This window comes from Aedes albopictus, chromosome 2 (assembly GCF_035046485.1).
Source record: "Aedes albopictus strain Foshan chromosome 2, AalbF5, whole genome shotgun sequence".
NCBI lineage: Eukaryota > Metazoa > Arthropoda > Insecta > Diptera > Culicidae > Aedes > Aedes albopictus.
Genome location: NC_085137.1, coordinates 406788493 through 406803322, shown reverse-complemented (window position 1 = coordinate 406803322; position 14830 = coordinate 406788493). Strand labels below are relative to the sequence as shown.

Below are 14830 nucleotides of genomic sequence, written 5' to 3'. Positions count from 1 at the left end.
ATTTCCCGAAGTTTGTCATGTATAAAATATAAAAAGCAATAAAATATACAAAACTATTTGTTTGAACCGAAGTATTCTCATTCTCACTCATAGATTGGGCCGAAAAAAACAACACCTTTCTTTTTTACTATCAACACAACCTGTTCTATTTTAACCAACATTTTTAGAATTCCAAAATAAAATTCTATGGGATTTCATAATGTAAGCAACAATGTAAGCCTTGGTGTTTCCAAGCTGGTCTGGTTTTGACTCTCTGGAAGAGTTTCAGGCACTCCGTAATGGAGCTCTTGCGAATACTAGGTTAGAATTCCTAGAACGTCCATGATGCTACTCGTATTCACACTAATGTACAATTGGTTCTTCAAGTAATATTTCCTTCAAGAATGTCCAAAATTTTAATCCTAGAAAGATAAAATATTGGGATCAGACGGAATTAGAATATGAAACTTAATTTTGAAATTATTTTACACCTCCTATGTTGACAGACACAACCAATGAAAGAAATGCGTTGGAAATCAGTGACTGCTGTGATTGTGAAAATAAATTTTAGTTCAGTGTCATAAATTTTATAGCATCATATTTATGGAATTCAAATAAAAATATTTAAATTTCCTTAATATTATTAGAGTGATCACCCCCGTGGCTACAACTGACAGCTCAGTTGAGCTACACTTGACGTTGCTTTTTTTCCTCTTCGCGAGTCTCGTCTCAGATGTTCAATATTGAATGATTTACGATACGGGACATAGAGTGAAATGCTTTCCGATAGTTTGTGTGATGAAGATCAATCACAACAAATACGCAAAGCAAGCAAAACACCGTTTATTAATTGTGTCGATTCGAATTTAAAAACGGGATAATTTTCATTCAGTATAACGCATTAAATTCATTCAGCTGTGTAATCTCTGTACGGCTGGAGTTTTCGTTCAGTATATTTGATGTTTGGCGGTGCAATAATCGCAAATTTGTTGCATTTACCGGACTTGCAGTTGAAAAACATTGAGTTAAACCGTTTGCACCGACCGAACGTCTACTGTACTTTTAAATGCCTGATTTCTTTCCCCACATGATTTGCATAACATTTTTAGTACTGTAGTATTTCCTTTCTGTCATTTATTAAGTCCAGTTTCGAGTTCAACAGGAATCGCTCAAGAAACTTCTTGACCAATTCCTGGCAGAAACTTTCTACTGTGACTGCCATTTGAACTGTCATTTCTTCGCAACTGCGTACTGCGATCGAAGAAAAAATGGTTTCTTGAGCGAATCAGGCAAGGAATTTCCCATGCATCAAGATAGGCTGATAAATTTCTTCTGATCTGCAAACACCGCTTTAAACACCAAACGATTCTCAGAACCTGTCATTCGGTTGATACCCACGCTTTTTGCATCATTTCATTGCAGAAACGGAGAATTGACCTTCTCACCATACTGAAATTCAGCTCATTACTACAAATCTAGTACTTCACCGATTTGTCCTATTGATGATGATGATGATTGTGTATCCACCATCAGCGCAAGGATTACCTATGGCTGCAGAGTCATACCGGAAGGGAATGATCTACCTGATGGTTTGTTGTAGCAGGGTAAGCTAAATTCGCTGGAAACCTTCGGAAGACAACACGATGGTTGTTATCTCGTGACAAAGTCTGGCCACCCCACGAACATTTGCCCAGAAACCAGTTCATTTAGCTTCCTTAGGCTACCCCTCCCAAAATCCCGAGTATCATGTAATTTAAATATAATTAATTATATAGTTGATCAATTACCTGATTTTGCCTGAAATAATGAATATTATTATTATTATATATAATTGACATACATTACAATATTACAACTTTATTTACCTGAACAGCGCTGAAACAAATAGTTATTATATTAATATAATTGTTAAAATCAAGCAAATAGCACTGAAGCAAATGGAGTAGGGTATCGCGCCACTTGGGTGGTGGCTTCTATAGAATATATATATTCGTCTGTTTTCCACTATAACTCAGTCAATTTTGAACCAATTGACTTGAAATGTTGTACACGGGTAGATACTATACCTATCTCACCACATTCCAAAAGTTGTGTCAATTGGTTCAAATTCGACTGAGTTATAGTAGAAAACAGACGAATATAGAAGCCACCGCCCAAGTAGCGCGATTCCCTATTAAGTGAAAATACAAAAATAAAACAAAACACAAAAAGTAATCCAAATTTTGATCTTGTAATTTTCCTGCATTTGAATTAACCGAGCTGGAGAATTGGGTTCTTTAGGGGTATCCAGATTATTTCATAGTTGGATTCTCTGCCCAAAATTTAGTCGAAAACAAAAATTTCATATTTTTTGGAGTCCGGGAACGATTTTTAAAATGCATTTAAAGTTTGTATGGGGAAATTTTTTTGTTCGGGTCGAACTGTCACTTTATCGATTGAACTGTCATTTTATCTACGAAAATTAAAACTGCTTTGTTGATTTAATCATCAAAACAAAGGTGTTGGAATCCAATAAAATCACGTTATACTCAGAAAAATGAGCTCTTTCGATTAGGCTATAGAAAATAGCAATATTTTGTTCACTAAACAACCCAATTACGAAATCAAAATTTGTTATGGTAGATCGGTCGTACGCTCGCAAGGCATACCGCCGCATGACAGTCGCAAGGCAAAACAAAAGAAAGTGTTCCCGCCAAAAACAAAAGCACGTGGGTTTCGCGAAGTGACAGATGTTTTTGAATGTATTTGTGACGAACGGAAAAAGTGGCTCAGTGGAATGAGTGATCTTGCTGTCAAACCCCATATTGTCGCGCTTATCTTTTATTAGAGTCCTGCGGCGGTCGTACGCTCGCAAGGCATACCGCCGCATGACAGTCGCAAGGCAAAACAAAAGAAAAAGTGTTCCCGCCAAAAACAAAAGCACGTGGGTATCACGAATTGACAGATGTTTTTGAATGTATTTGTGATGAACGGCAAGAGTGGCTCAGTGGAATGAGTGTTCTTGCTGTCAAACCCCATATAATGGAATTATATACTTTTAAATCTGGCGACGCTGTTATGATTAGTGGCTGTCGCGCTAATATCAGAAGCCAGAGGCAGATAATCGCCATATTCTGATTTTTCTTGAGAGGCATAATATAATGAAATTATATACTTTTAAATCTGGTGAAGCTGTTATGATTAGTGACTGTCGCGCTTATATCCGTAATAATTAGCGAAAAAGCCGTAACCAACAAAATGTACACAATTTGAGTAATTGCAGGAGTGAAAAGCAGCTAAATTTGTCTTCTAAATGCTCACAAAGTTTCCTTGATATCACTTTTCTAACTATTGAAAATCACTGATTGAGTGAAAGGCGTAATCCCATTCTATTCCAAACGAACAAAAACAAGAATTACGCCTTCTACTCCTTTGTTTTGTTTGGTGTTTTGTTTACGAAAGTGAAAGGCGAAACTGAAATCAACACGTAAACACGGCGATAGTAGAAGGCGAAACTGAAATCAAAACGTAAACACGGCGAAAGCAAATGGCGAAATTCTGTCAAAATCATAAACAAGGCGAAAAGTAAAAGGCGATTCTGAAAATGATACAGTCATGACCCGCTGGTTGGGGGCTTAATAGTTGGGTGGCTTTTTAGTTGGGGCCCCGTTAGTTGAGCTGTCAGCCAACTAAAAAGTACCTGGATGTCATAATTCAATGTCAAACTGAAAATGACAACCAATCTGTAATTCCGAGGGGCGAGCTAATGCGTTTTTGGTTTCTTAAACTTTACTGATAATCGAAAAGAATTACTATTTCATATTTCTTAAAACAAATAAGAATATGTACAATTACTTCGAAACAAATGCAAAACATCGGCAATCTTTATTTTGTCGATCATCGAAAGCGTTTTGTGCTTGTTTTTGGTCCGGGTGGTTTCACAAACATCTATATTTTCACTTTACCGACTAAAAATGGGTGAAAATAATTATTTTTCGCATTGGCCATATATGTATCTTGCAAAACGTATCAGTTTTGCTCTAAATGTGAAACAAATTGAAAATTTTCCTTTTTGCTTGAAACCTAAACATGATTAAAAAAAAAACAATGCACACGCCCCTTGTGCTGCTGTCACTTCACCCAACTAGCGAATCGAATTCGTTGGTTGGGTGGAGGTTGTGGCTCAACGAGCGGGTTCCGACTGTATTGATTCGAGGCGCATAGTATTGGGCGAAATTAGCATTCTCAGGTATCAATTCAGGCGTAATTGAATAAATGCAATTTTTAGTGCAAAAAATATCAAATTCGTGCAGTGTTCTTAGAAAAACAAGAAACTATGTCAGAACTGTACCAATTAACCTTATTTAAGTTGAATTATTGTGTATTACTTCTAAATAGGAATTAAAATTTGATCAGCAAAATTCAGTTGTTGTTTTCGCATTGTTATTGCTTTGTTAGTTACGCCCTATTCGCGAATTACTCCCGATATCAGAAGTCAGCGGCAGATAATCGCCATATTCTGATTTTTCTTGAGAGACATAATATCAGCAAAATTCGGTTGTTTTCGCAATGTTATTGCTTTGTTAGTTCGCCCTATTCGCGAATTACTCCGGAAATATAACTCCGACAATCCTACCATCCGCAAAATTTGATACACCCCTGATGAATCCTTGACGACAGCGCCTTGTTTTGACGGCGGCATCATCAGCTTGTTTATATACAATCCAACAACAAGAAAAAAAAACGCTTTTCGCAAAGTGGTGGCTTTATTATTCGCAAAATCAATCGTTTTTCAGTGAATTTCCGGCAGTAAAATACTAGCATACGGTACAATTGAACGGCAGCAACGATATTCACAGACACCGGCCGAAGAGCAAAGTGCGAAACTGTCGCGATGACGATCTTCAAGCTGGAGCGCTTTCCGCACGTCTGTCGGACCTGTTTGCAGCCGAAGACGGCCGCCAAACCGATGACCGAACTGAACGAGCATAGCTCAATCGAACCCGACACCAAACTGGACGACGTGCTAGACGATTTTACCTTCCCTGTTCCGGCGGTGAGTGTTGCTTTGGGGAATGTGATGTTACAATGATTTGCTAATGCTTGTTTGATTCTAGGATTTGAAGCATCTCATCCCAAGTGCCATTTGTGACCGGTGTTTGGAGCAGTTAAATCAGTTCCTAGCGTACCGGAAGCGGTTAAATTATCTGCTGAAATTTATGTTCGGATTGGCTCTGGTTAAGAGGGCAGACACTTCGGCGCTGGAGGAACTGTTCAAAGAGAAGGATTACGTTTTGGCGCTGTTGAAGGAGCTGAACGTTCTGGAGGGCGATGTGGAAGTGGGACTCAACGAGCTGCTGGAGGAATTTCCGCAGTATGATATCGATTCCATGCCGGACGTGAAGAATGAGGGCCGCGACGGAGTGGATAGCTCTATCAGAGAAGTTATGGAAAGTGCGCTGATCAAGGTGGAAGTGGACGACACCGGAATGATCGTGGAATACCTAGAAAGTGCGGTCAAGCGTCGGCGGGGACGTCCCAAGGCGATTAAAAAAGAGGATAAACCTAAACGGAAACCGGGGCGGCCGAAGAAGGCTACCGATGAGTCGGATGAGGATGATCAGCCGTTGAAACGGCTGAAGTTGGAAGCGTTGAAAGCATCCCAAGGCGGCGAAATCACTGGAGAGGAAGAGCATCTCGTGTTGGACGAGAATGACATGATCGAGGAGCGGTTATCAAACGCTTCGGAGCACTTCGCCGACCAGGATTTGTCCGAGATGCTGGAGAACACGGACGAACACATTCAGGATCTGGATGATGACGATTCGGAGGGAGATTTTCAGCTGGATGAATCGCTAGTGAGACCTAGCAAGCCGCGCAACAAACACGGCAAACGGTCACCGCCCAAGTCGGAAAGGAGAAGCGAACTGATGCACTGTGATAAGTGCAAGTTTAAAACGTATTATCCGCACACGTACGACCTGCACATGGATAAGCATTACAGGTAAGTGATGGAAAAGTATATTGTCCTAATGCGTATAACGCGATTTGTATTTTAGACGTGAGATGTATCCAAACCTGCAACGGTGTAAACGATGCGACCTGCACTTCGAATCGAAAAAGGAACTGGACAAGCACAAACGCTTGGAGCACAGGGATTTCATGTGCGACACTTGCGGTCTGTCGTTTGAGCAAAAGTTCGCTCTGGAAACGCACCGGAAGCGACACGAAAGCGTGCGGCAGTTCAAATGCGAGTACTGTCCCATGGAGTACTACACGCGGCCGGAGATGCTCCTGCATGTTAAACAGGCGCACCTGAATGCATTCGAAGTCAAGTGCCCCGACTGTGGGCTGAGCTTCAAAACGAAATCCACTCTGAATCAGCATGTTAAGACGCACACGAATCAGCGGACGCACACGTGCAGCGTCTGCGGGTACGGCTTTAAGTCCTACACCCATCTGAACAGGCACGTTAAATCGGTTCACCAGGACGTGCGGTTCAAGTGCGACCACTGCGAGATATCCTACGGTCGAAAGGACAAACTCCGCATGCACATGGAGAAAACACACAATGTAAGTTGCTATACCATCTAAAACAAAGTGTTAAATTATCTTAAATTCCCATTCCAGATCCAAACATACTTTGTCTGTGATATTTGCCTGCAGTCGTACAACTCCAAAGATAAACTGGACGATCATAAGGTTCACCACGAAAATCCCAAACCGCTGCAGTGCGGCGTGTGTCTGGCCGCCCATGTGACACAAGAAGAGTTCGAGCAGCATCTGTGCATCACCTACAAGTAAGTTGCCCCCACACATGAACAAGATGCTTGAGAATCGTCCGCGGACAATTTTGAACCTCTGTGTCCATCCTAGAAGCCTTGAACACATAGCTTCCGTTGCGTAAGTTTGCGTATTTTTTTTTCGCATCCATTCCTCCACAACTGCGAGTGAGTGGGCTGTAGTATATTCCACTTAGTTCTTCGATCGATTCGTAGACCTCCAGCTTAATATCGCCGGCAAAGTCGACGATGACCACGCCTACCAGGACTTCTAGCGTCCGCCACAGGTATCTGTACCAAGGCTACATGTGTCCCTGTCGGGCCCTTCCGTAGCTGAACGGCTGCGGTGACCACCTGCACCTCGCACTGTTGCCGCAGTGCCATGACGATCTCGTCTGCTTCGGTGATCTCGTCTTGGTTCTCCACCTTCAGAGTCGGCTCCGCCCTGTAAGAGCCCTCACCTCGACCCCTTCGCAAAAGACCTCTTCCGCCAGACTTTTGTAGGCGGCGCACTTGCGCTCCTTGTCCTGCTTGAGCTTGAAGATCATCTCGTTTGTACGAGTACGTCTAATACTGCGTTCGTCGGCTTCAAGATCCATGAGCTTGGCATCGGTCCTCTTCGCCATCAAGACTTCCGAGTAGTTGGACTCTTTCGTCTTGGTAACGAGCGCGTCATCCTTCTCATGCTTGGCATCTGCCTTCTTACCTTTCTATGGCCTGGTGTCCCTACGCTCTTGCATCTCCTGCGGCTTCTTCCGCTCTGCTTTGGTCCAGAGGGCGTCCTTCCCGCCCTAACTTGTGGTTGCTGAGGACCAATCAGTGGTCACAGCCCCCTGTCCCTTTCGATCTGGACCGGGCCCACCCTTCTCGTTTTTTTCGGGACGCCGGGGTCCGCCTTGCTAGCTTTACTATCGACCTTCGGGGTTAACAGCCACCTAGTCTTGAGGGCGCCGCCTGGTAGCTCCTCACCTGACGGCTGCCTCAAACGCTTCTGCGCCACACTCTTTGAACTACCCGCGAAGAGAAGGCTTTGGGTAGACGGGTAGACTTTGGAACCTTTGGCTTCACGGGTTCTGCCGCTACCGCAGTGGTCAGGCTCACGAGTTTCTCGTGGTCTTGCCTGGCCACTATCATTAACTTATGAAGTCTAACGAAGGCCTGCTTGAGGTCCTTGCTATTGTTAGACTTCGCGGACGCAAAGTCAATGATGAAGTCAAGCTGCTGCGCAGGCACCTCCATCGTAGAGAGTCTATCTCTATTTTTATTCATGGCCCTCATCATGACCATGTTCCGTCAATGACCTCTCCCGAAAGGCTAGCCGGTGAAGAAATTGGGTTCCCTACGCTGGCACTATACGTGTGCAGCTGCCTCCTCATGTCTCTAACCCATTTTCTTGCGAAGGAGTTGACCTCTCCACAACCGCTATTTTTTATTACAGCCGAATTTTGTTCGTACGTTCAACAGACTGAGCCCATTTTGAAGAGTCTTTCGTCGGCTTACACACATACATACATTTATTTGTTCAACATCATTAAGACAAGACATAATCAACAATAGTATACTCCACAATACTCGGTTTGTGGCTGCTGCTCTCCATCCTCGCTCGCGCCCATTGCTCGCCTGGTCACGCTCTACCTGGTCCGCTCATCGTGCTCTCTGCACTCCACGTCTTCTTGTGCCAACCGGATCAGTTGCAAACACCAGCTTTGCAGGCTTGTTGTCCGGCATTCTTGCAACATGCCCTGCCCACCGTATCCTTCCGGCTTTGGCCACCTTCTGGATGCTGGGTTCGCCGTAAAGTGCAGCGAGCTCGTGGTTCATCCTTCTCCGCCACTCACCGTTCTCCTCCACACCACCGAAGATCGTCTTTAGCAAGCATTGCTCGAAAACTCCGAGTGCTTGCACGTCCTCCTCGAGCATAGTCCATGTCTCGTGTCCGTAGAAGACCACCGGTCTTATTAGCGTTTTGTACATGGTGCATGGTGCATGGTGAGGGCCCATATAGCCGAGGCGGTAAACGCACGGGTATTCAGCATGACCATGCTGAGGGTGACGGGTTCGATTCCCGGCTGGTCCAGGATCTTTTCGTAAAGGAAATTTCCTTGACTTCCTTGGGCATAGAGTATCTTCGCTGAGCTGAGAAGCAGGCTTTGTCCCAGTGAGGACGTTACGCCAAGAAGAGGAGGAGGACATGGTGCATTTGGTGCGTGGGTGAATCTTTTTCGACCGCAGTTTCTTCTGGAGCCCGTAGTAGGCCCAACTTCCGCTGATGATGCGCCTCCGAATTTCACGGCTCACGTTGTTGTCAGCCGTCAGTAAGGATCCGAGGTAGACAAATTCCTCCACCACCTCGAAAGTATCCCCGTCTATCGTAACATTACTACCCAGACGGATCCGGTCGTGTTCGGTTCCGCCTACCAGCATGTACTTTGTTTTTGAGGCATTCACCACCAGTCCGACCTTTGCTGCTTCACGTTTCAGGCGGGTGTACAGTTCTGCCACCGTTCCAAATGTTCTAGGTAGCTATAATGTCCATGTCGTCCGCAAAGCACACAAATTGACCGGATTTTGTGAAAATCGTTCCCCGGCTGTTGAGCCCGGCTCGTCGCATCACACCTTCCAGAGCGATGTTGAAGAGTAGACATGAGAGTCCGTCACCTTGTCGCAGTCCCCGGCGAGATTAGAATGAGCTGGATAGTTCACCCGAAACCCTTACGCAGTTTTGCACACCGTCCATCGTTGCTTTAATCAGTCTAGTCAGCTTCCCAGGAAAGCCGTTTTCGTCCATGATTCTCCATAGCTCTGCGCGGTCGATACTGTCGTATGCCGCTTTGAAGTCGATGAACAGGTGATGCGTTGGGACCTGGTATTCACGGCATTTCTGGAGGATTTGCCGTACGGTAAAGATCTGGTCCGTTGTCGACCAACCGTCGATAAAGCCGGCTTGATAACTTCCCACGAACTCATTAGTTTTAGGTGACAGACGACGGAAGATGATCTGGGATAGCACTTTTTAGGCAGCATTCAAAATAGTGATCGCCCTGAAATTCTCACATTCCAAATGGTCGCCTCTCTTGTGAATGGGGCAGATTACCCCTTCCTTCCACTCCTCCGGTAGCTTTTCGCTTTCCCAGATCCTGACTATCAGCAGGTGGCCAACTTTTCTGGGCCCATCTTGATAGTTCAGCTGCGATACCATCCTTACCAGCTGCTTTGTTGGTTTTGAGCTGGTGAATGGAATCCTTAACTTCCCTCAACGTGGGAGTTGATTCATTTCCGTCCTCCGCTGCACCGGCGTCGTCGTTTCCCCCGTTGCCGTGGGCTCCCGTGCCTACGTTATCCACGCCGTTCAGGTGCTGATCGACGGGTATGCTGTTTCCGCTTCTGTTTGTAACTTTCCACGTTCTGTCGAGTCCCTTGCTGCAGCATTACCGCCCTCGCTGCGTTCTTCTCCAAAACCGTTTTGCACTCTTCGTCGAACCATTCGTTCCGTCGATTCCGTTCCACGTACCCGATGATGCTCTCGACTGCGTCGTTGATGGCTTTCACTGTACTCCAGCAGTCCTCTAGAGGGGCCTCATCGAGCTCGCCCTCGTCTGGCAACGCGGCTTCGAGATTCTGCGCGTATGCTGAGGCGACATCCGGTTGTTTCAGCCGCTCTAGGTTGTACCGTGGCGGTCGCCGGTACCGTACATTGTTGATGACGGAGAGTTTTGGGCGCAGTTTGACCATCACCAGATAGTGGTCGGAGTCGATGTTGGCGCCACGATAGGTGCTGACGTCGATAATGTCGGAGAAGTGCCGTCCGTCAACCAGAACGTGGTCGATTTGAGCTTCCGTCTGCTGTGGTGATCTCCAGGGAGGTAGTGTTGGAAAAAGGTGCTATGTATGGCCATATTTTTGGAGGCGGCGAAGTCAATGAGTCGTAGGCCGTTTTTGTTCGTCTGCTGGTGGGCGCTGAACTTACCAATCGTCGGTCTGAATTCCTCCTCCTGGCCTACCTGAGCGTTCAAATCTCCTATGATGATCTTGACGTCGTGGATTGGGCAGCGATCGTACTCGCGTTCGAGCTGCGCGTAAAGTGCGTCCTTGTCATCATCAGTACTTCCGGAGTGTGGGCTGTGCACGTTTATTATGCTGAAGTTGAAAAATCGGCTCTTGATTCTCAACCTGCACATTCTATCGTCGATCGGCCACCAACCGATCACGCGCCTCTGCATATCACCCATCATGATAAAAGCTTTTCCCAGCTCACGGTGTTGCCGCAGCTCTGGTAGATGGTATGATCACCGGCGAACCGACGTGACAGTGGCGATTCAAAACTGTCCCCCCCCAAATTTAACGGTCGACCAACGAAGCGAGCGATCGCTTCTGTCAAATCAGCGCAGACGCGAACCGTTTCCTATATGAACACACGGGGGTTTGGTGTCGAGCTATGCAATCATCGCGGGCCGTTATAGAGGTGGCGATAGTGTTCGGCTATTTTTCATCATGGCGTCGCGGACAATAAATTTGAATTTATTTGTTCTAGCTGTCACGTCGGTTCGTCGGTGGTATGATTACCTCTGAACGTTCACACCATGGATCCTGTCCAACACACCTCCTACAGTGCTACGCTTTCATCGGTTTATGCCAGGTTGGTTTTCGCGGGGGCCGATCAACGACGGATCAAATGCTTATCCTGCGGATGATCCCAGATAAATTTCGGGAATATAAATTGCAGACCTACCACCTGTTCATTGATTTCAAAACAGCGTACGATACAGTGAAAAGAAATGAGCTTTGGCAGATAATGTCAGAACATGGTTTTCCGGCGAAACTAATTAGGCTGATCCGCGCAACGCTGGATAGATATAAATCGAGTATTAGGATCGCAGAGGAAATGTCTGCCTCTTTTGTGACCTTGGATGGATTGAAGCAGGGTGATGCTCTTTCGAATTTACTGTTCAACGTTGCACTCGAAGGAGCGATGAGAAGGTCTGGCGTACAGTGGAATGGCACTATCATCACACGGTCGCACATGCTCCTCGGCTTTGCGGACGATATTGATTACATCGGCATCCATCGTAGGGGAGTGGAGGAAGCTTATGCTCCTCTGAAGAGAGCACAGAGAGGATAGGCATGACGATTGATTCTACCAAGACAAAGTACATGATAGCGGGTAGAGACAGAGGCAGGCCTAGCGGTGTTAGTGCTGAGGTAGTGATTGATGGGGATGTGTTTGAAGTTGAAGAATTCGTTTAACTTGGAACACTTGTGACATTTGAAAATGACGTTTACCGTGAAATGAAAAGGCGTATAGTAGCTGCGAATAGGGCCTTTTATGGATTGTGTAACCAGCTTAGATCTTACAAACGCAAACGGGATTCGTTCTATGTAAGATGCTGATTCTCCAGGTTGCCCTCTACGGCCACGAAGCGTGGACGTTAAAGGAGGTAGACCGAAAAGCTTTCGGAGTTTTAGAGCGCAAAATGTTGCGGACAATTCTCGGTGGGAAACAAGAAAATGGAGTGTGACGCAGATGCATGACTCACGAGTTGTACCAAGTAAGCAAAGATGCGAATATTGTGAAACGTAAAATGCGGCAGATTTCCGCGAACGGCTGCACGCGGTTGAAGAAGATATGCGATCCCTTCACGTTCGTGCAAACTAGAGGAACATCGCCCCGGGACCGACGAAGATGCTCTACCATACGCTCGGCGTTGGATTAAAGTTACTTTGAAGCCAAACAGGTAGTTAAGCATCCATTAGCTAGAGATTTAGATTGTGAAAAGAAGCAAATCATGTGCGATAGTGGGTTCGAGTTCAGTTATACGCTTTCAGCAACACAGATGGTCAAGCGGCTCTGTAGCATGGAGGAATGGAAGCGCCCGTTTAGCGAAGCACGTGGATTTTTTTTTCGCGATTGAAAATCTCAATTTTCTTATCAAACACTTGTTTCCGTTGCGTACATGAATGTCAGAACATTTCAACATTGTAATTTTCACTTAGCCTGATTAACAACCTAAAGTTAAGGAAAAAAATTGAAAGAATACATAAGGAATAATTATTTGTTTTCTAGGACAATTAGGGGTAGGCGGGGCATAATGAGCAAGTGGGGCATAATGAGCACCTTGTATTTTCACTGTAAATCTTCAAATTTACAAAACAAATTGCTTGATTGTAGCTTTATTAACTAAAATCCAATGAATTGATGACGAAACATTAGTCAAAAAAGCCGTTTACCTTGAAAAATTAATCAAAATGCGTAAAGTGGTGATGCACCGGGAAAATATTATAAGAATCAGGTGACCTAAAATAAGGTTTTGGGAATCGAAATAACAATTTTGTGGGTATCAATCAAGTTTCTTGATATTCCCTGGGCCAATGAAATGCATTCGTAACAATTTTCAACTAATTGTTAAATTATTTTGTTGAAAAAATATGCTTCAAAGAGTTGGTAGTAGGGTGGGGCAAAATGAGCAACTGGTGAAAAAATGATGAAAATGGTAAACATCTTCAACCAACGAATTTTTATTTTGGTTTTCTTTGTTTTGATGCATATGGTAAGGTTTTGCCATTAACTTTCAATTTATTAGCTTGAAAATGTCAGTATCTGTATATTATCACCGTTTAAAAATTCCTCAATAGTAGACTCTTTGGAACCCCACAGTTCCCTACAAATTAAACCCCGTAATCCCTCCAAATTCTCATTGATTGTTGCCGGTATGCTTTATCATTGACAAGAATAGTCAAATAGCATTTGATTGTGTACAAAACTGAGATTGATCATCCTGCCCCACCTAGGGTGCTCATTATGCCCCACCCCCAAAAAGCAACTCGCGATTTTATACGTTTTAAAAAACATAAAATTTTACAACATTTATAACTTTATTCGGAATTTCAACGATTAGCTTTTGTCAGTTAAGGTTCAAATGAGTATTGAACGTTAACATTACACATTGATTGCACTTAATTTACTGGATTTGGTGGTAAAATGCTTAAGCTGCTCATTATGCCCCGCCTACCCCTACCTACGCGCAATAAAAAATATTACATGTTTACTGCCCCCACTCGCATAACTGTCCCATATGAATAGGAATCCCAGCAAAGATGGGACTGTTATGCGAGTGGGGGCAGTCCAGGAGATGACCAACAATCGTTAATACTAAACTTTTCATCTGATTTTTGAGTAATGTGCTGTGTAATCCCAAGTCTAATCCCTACCATTTACTACATCCACAGAGACAGCTACGTTTGCTGCAACCGGGACTTCAAGTACCACTTCTACTACAACAAGCACATGTTCTTGGCACACGGCATGAAAACCAACGTTCGTGTGAAACCCACCGGAGGTCTCCTGCTGGGACAGGTTCGCGCTCTTAGGGTAATTATCCGTTCCCATCCAAACTAATAAACTTGTCATTAAACTTCTAACCATTGTTTCCAATCATCCCTCCTCAGAAACAAGCGGAACGTTGTCCTCGCTGCGAACAGGAATTCGCCACCCGGAACCTGAAGAAACAGCACATGCTATCGTGTCGGGGACCGAACACGGCAGCCACTACAACTAGCATTGGGGAAACTTCCGACACGGCGGAAGGAGCTGGTTCCGTGGTGTCCGTGCAGCCACCGGTACCGCCAACGACAACGACGGCGGGAGTCGAAACCACGTACGAGATCGAGTACATCGACAACTACGACCCGGACGAGGACGGCGAGACCATGCAAAGGTTGGAGATTGTGTAATGTGGGGAATGTGTGTAAGGAAAGGATGTCATACGTAGGATTAGGATTAATGTTAGTTACATATGTAGGACTTGTTTTAGGAAGTATGTGGTAATGAAAGCTTGTCTAGGCAGATTTGATGTGAAGAATGCTGGGAAGGTTCGATGGTTTATTGGATGGATTCAATGGATTCTGTAGAAAGTTTTGAAGAAGGGTTAGAAGCCGCATGGTTATTGATACCTATTTAATATTGTAAGTGAGGGTAAGTTATGGGTCTTGTTGGTCGACAGGGCAAAAAAGACTCCTCATTCTTTTCACAATGCGCCATTCCTTCCAATCAATTCGACCAAATATCTTTCGGAGATCTGATACGTAAAGGACAT

The 14830-nt window shown here is 44.6% G+C and overlaps 1 protein-coding gene across 1 annotated transcript; it reads left to right on the top strand.

The window, feature by feature from the left end:
- The first annotated feature begins 4685 nt into the window (after positions 1-4685).
- Positions 4686-14498, top strand: LOC109409933 (zinc finger protein 652-B-like). The gene is made up of 6 exons (XM_029876593.2): positions 4686-5014; positions 5076-5962; positions 6018-6531; positions 6589-6758; positions 13965-14106; positions 14184-14498. Exons 1-6 carry the CDS (start codon positions 4853-4855, stop codon positions 14466-14468), a joined length of 2160 nt encoding a protein of 719 aa, XP_029732453.1. The 5' UTR covers positions 4686-4852; the 3' UTR covers positions 14469-14498.
- The last annotated feature ends 332 nt before the right edge of the window (positions 14499-14830 follow it).

Bases quoted from the DNA above. Each gene is read 5' to 3' on its own strand.
- LOC109409933 (XM_029876593.2), top strand. From the start codon at position 4,853: ATGACGATCTTCAAGCTGGAGCGCTTTCCGCACGTCTGTCGGACCTGT. The intron at 5,015-5,075 runs GTGAGTGTTGCT...GTTTGATTCTAG, and splicing joins TTACCTTCCCTGTTCCGGCG to GATTTGAAGCATCTCATCCC. The intron at 6,759-13,964 runs GTAAGTTGCCCC...CTACATCCACAG, and splicing joins CATCTGTGCATCACCTACAA to AGACAGCTACGTTTGCTGCA.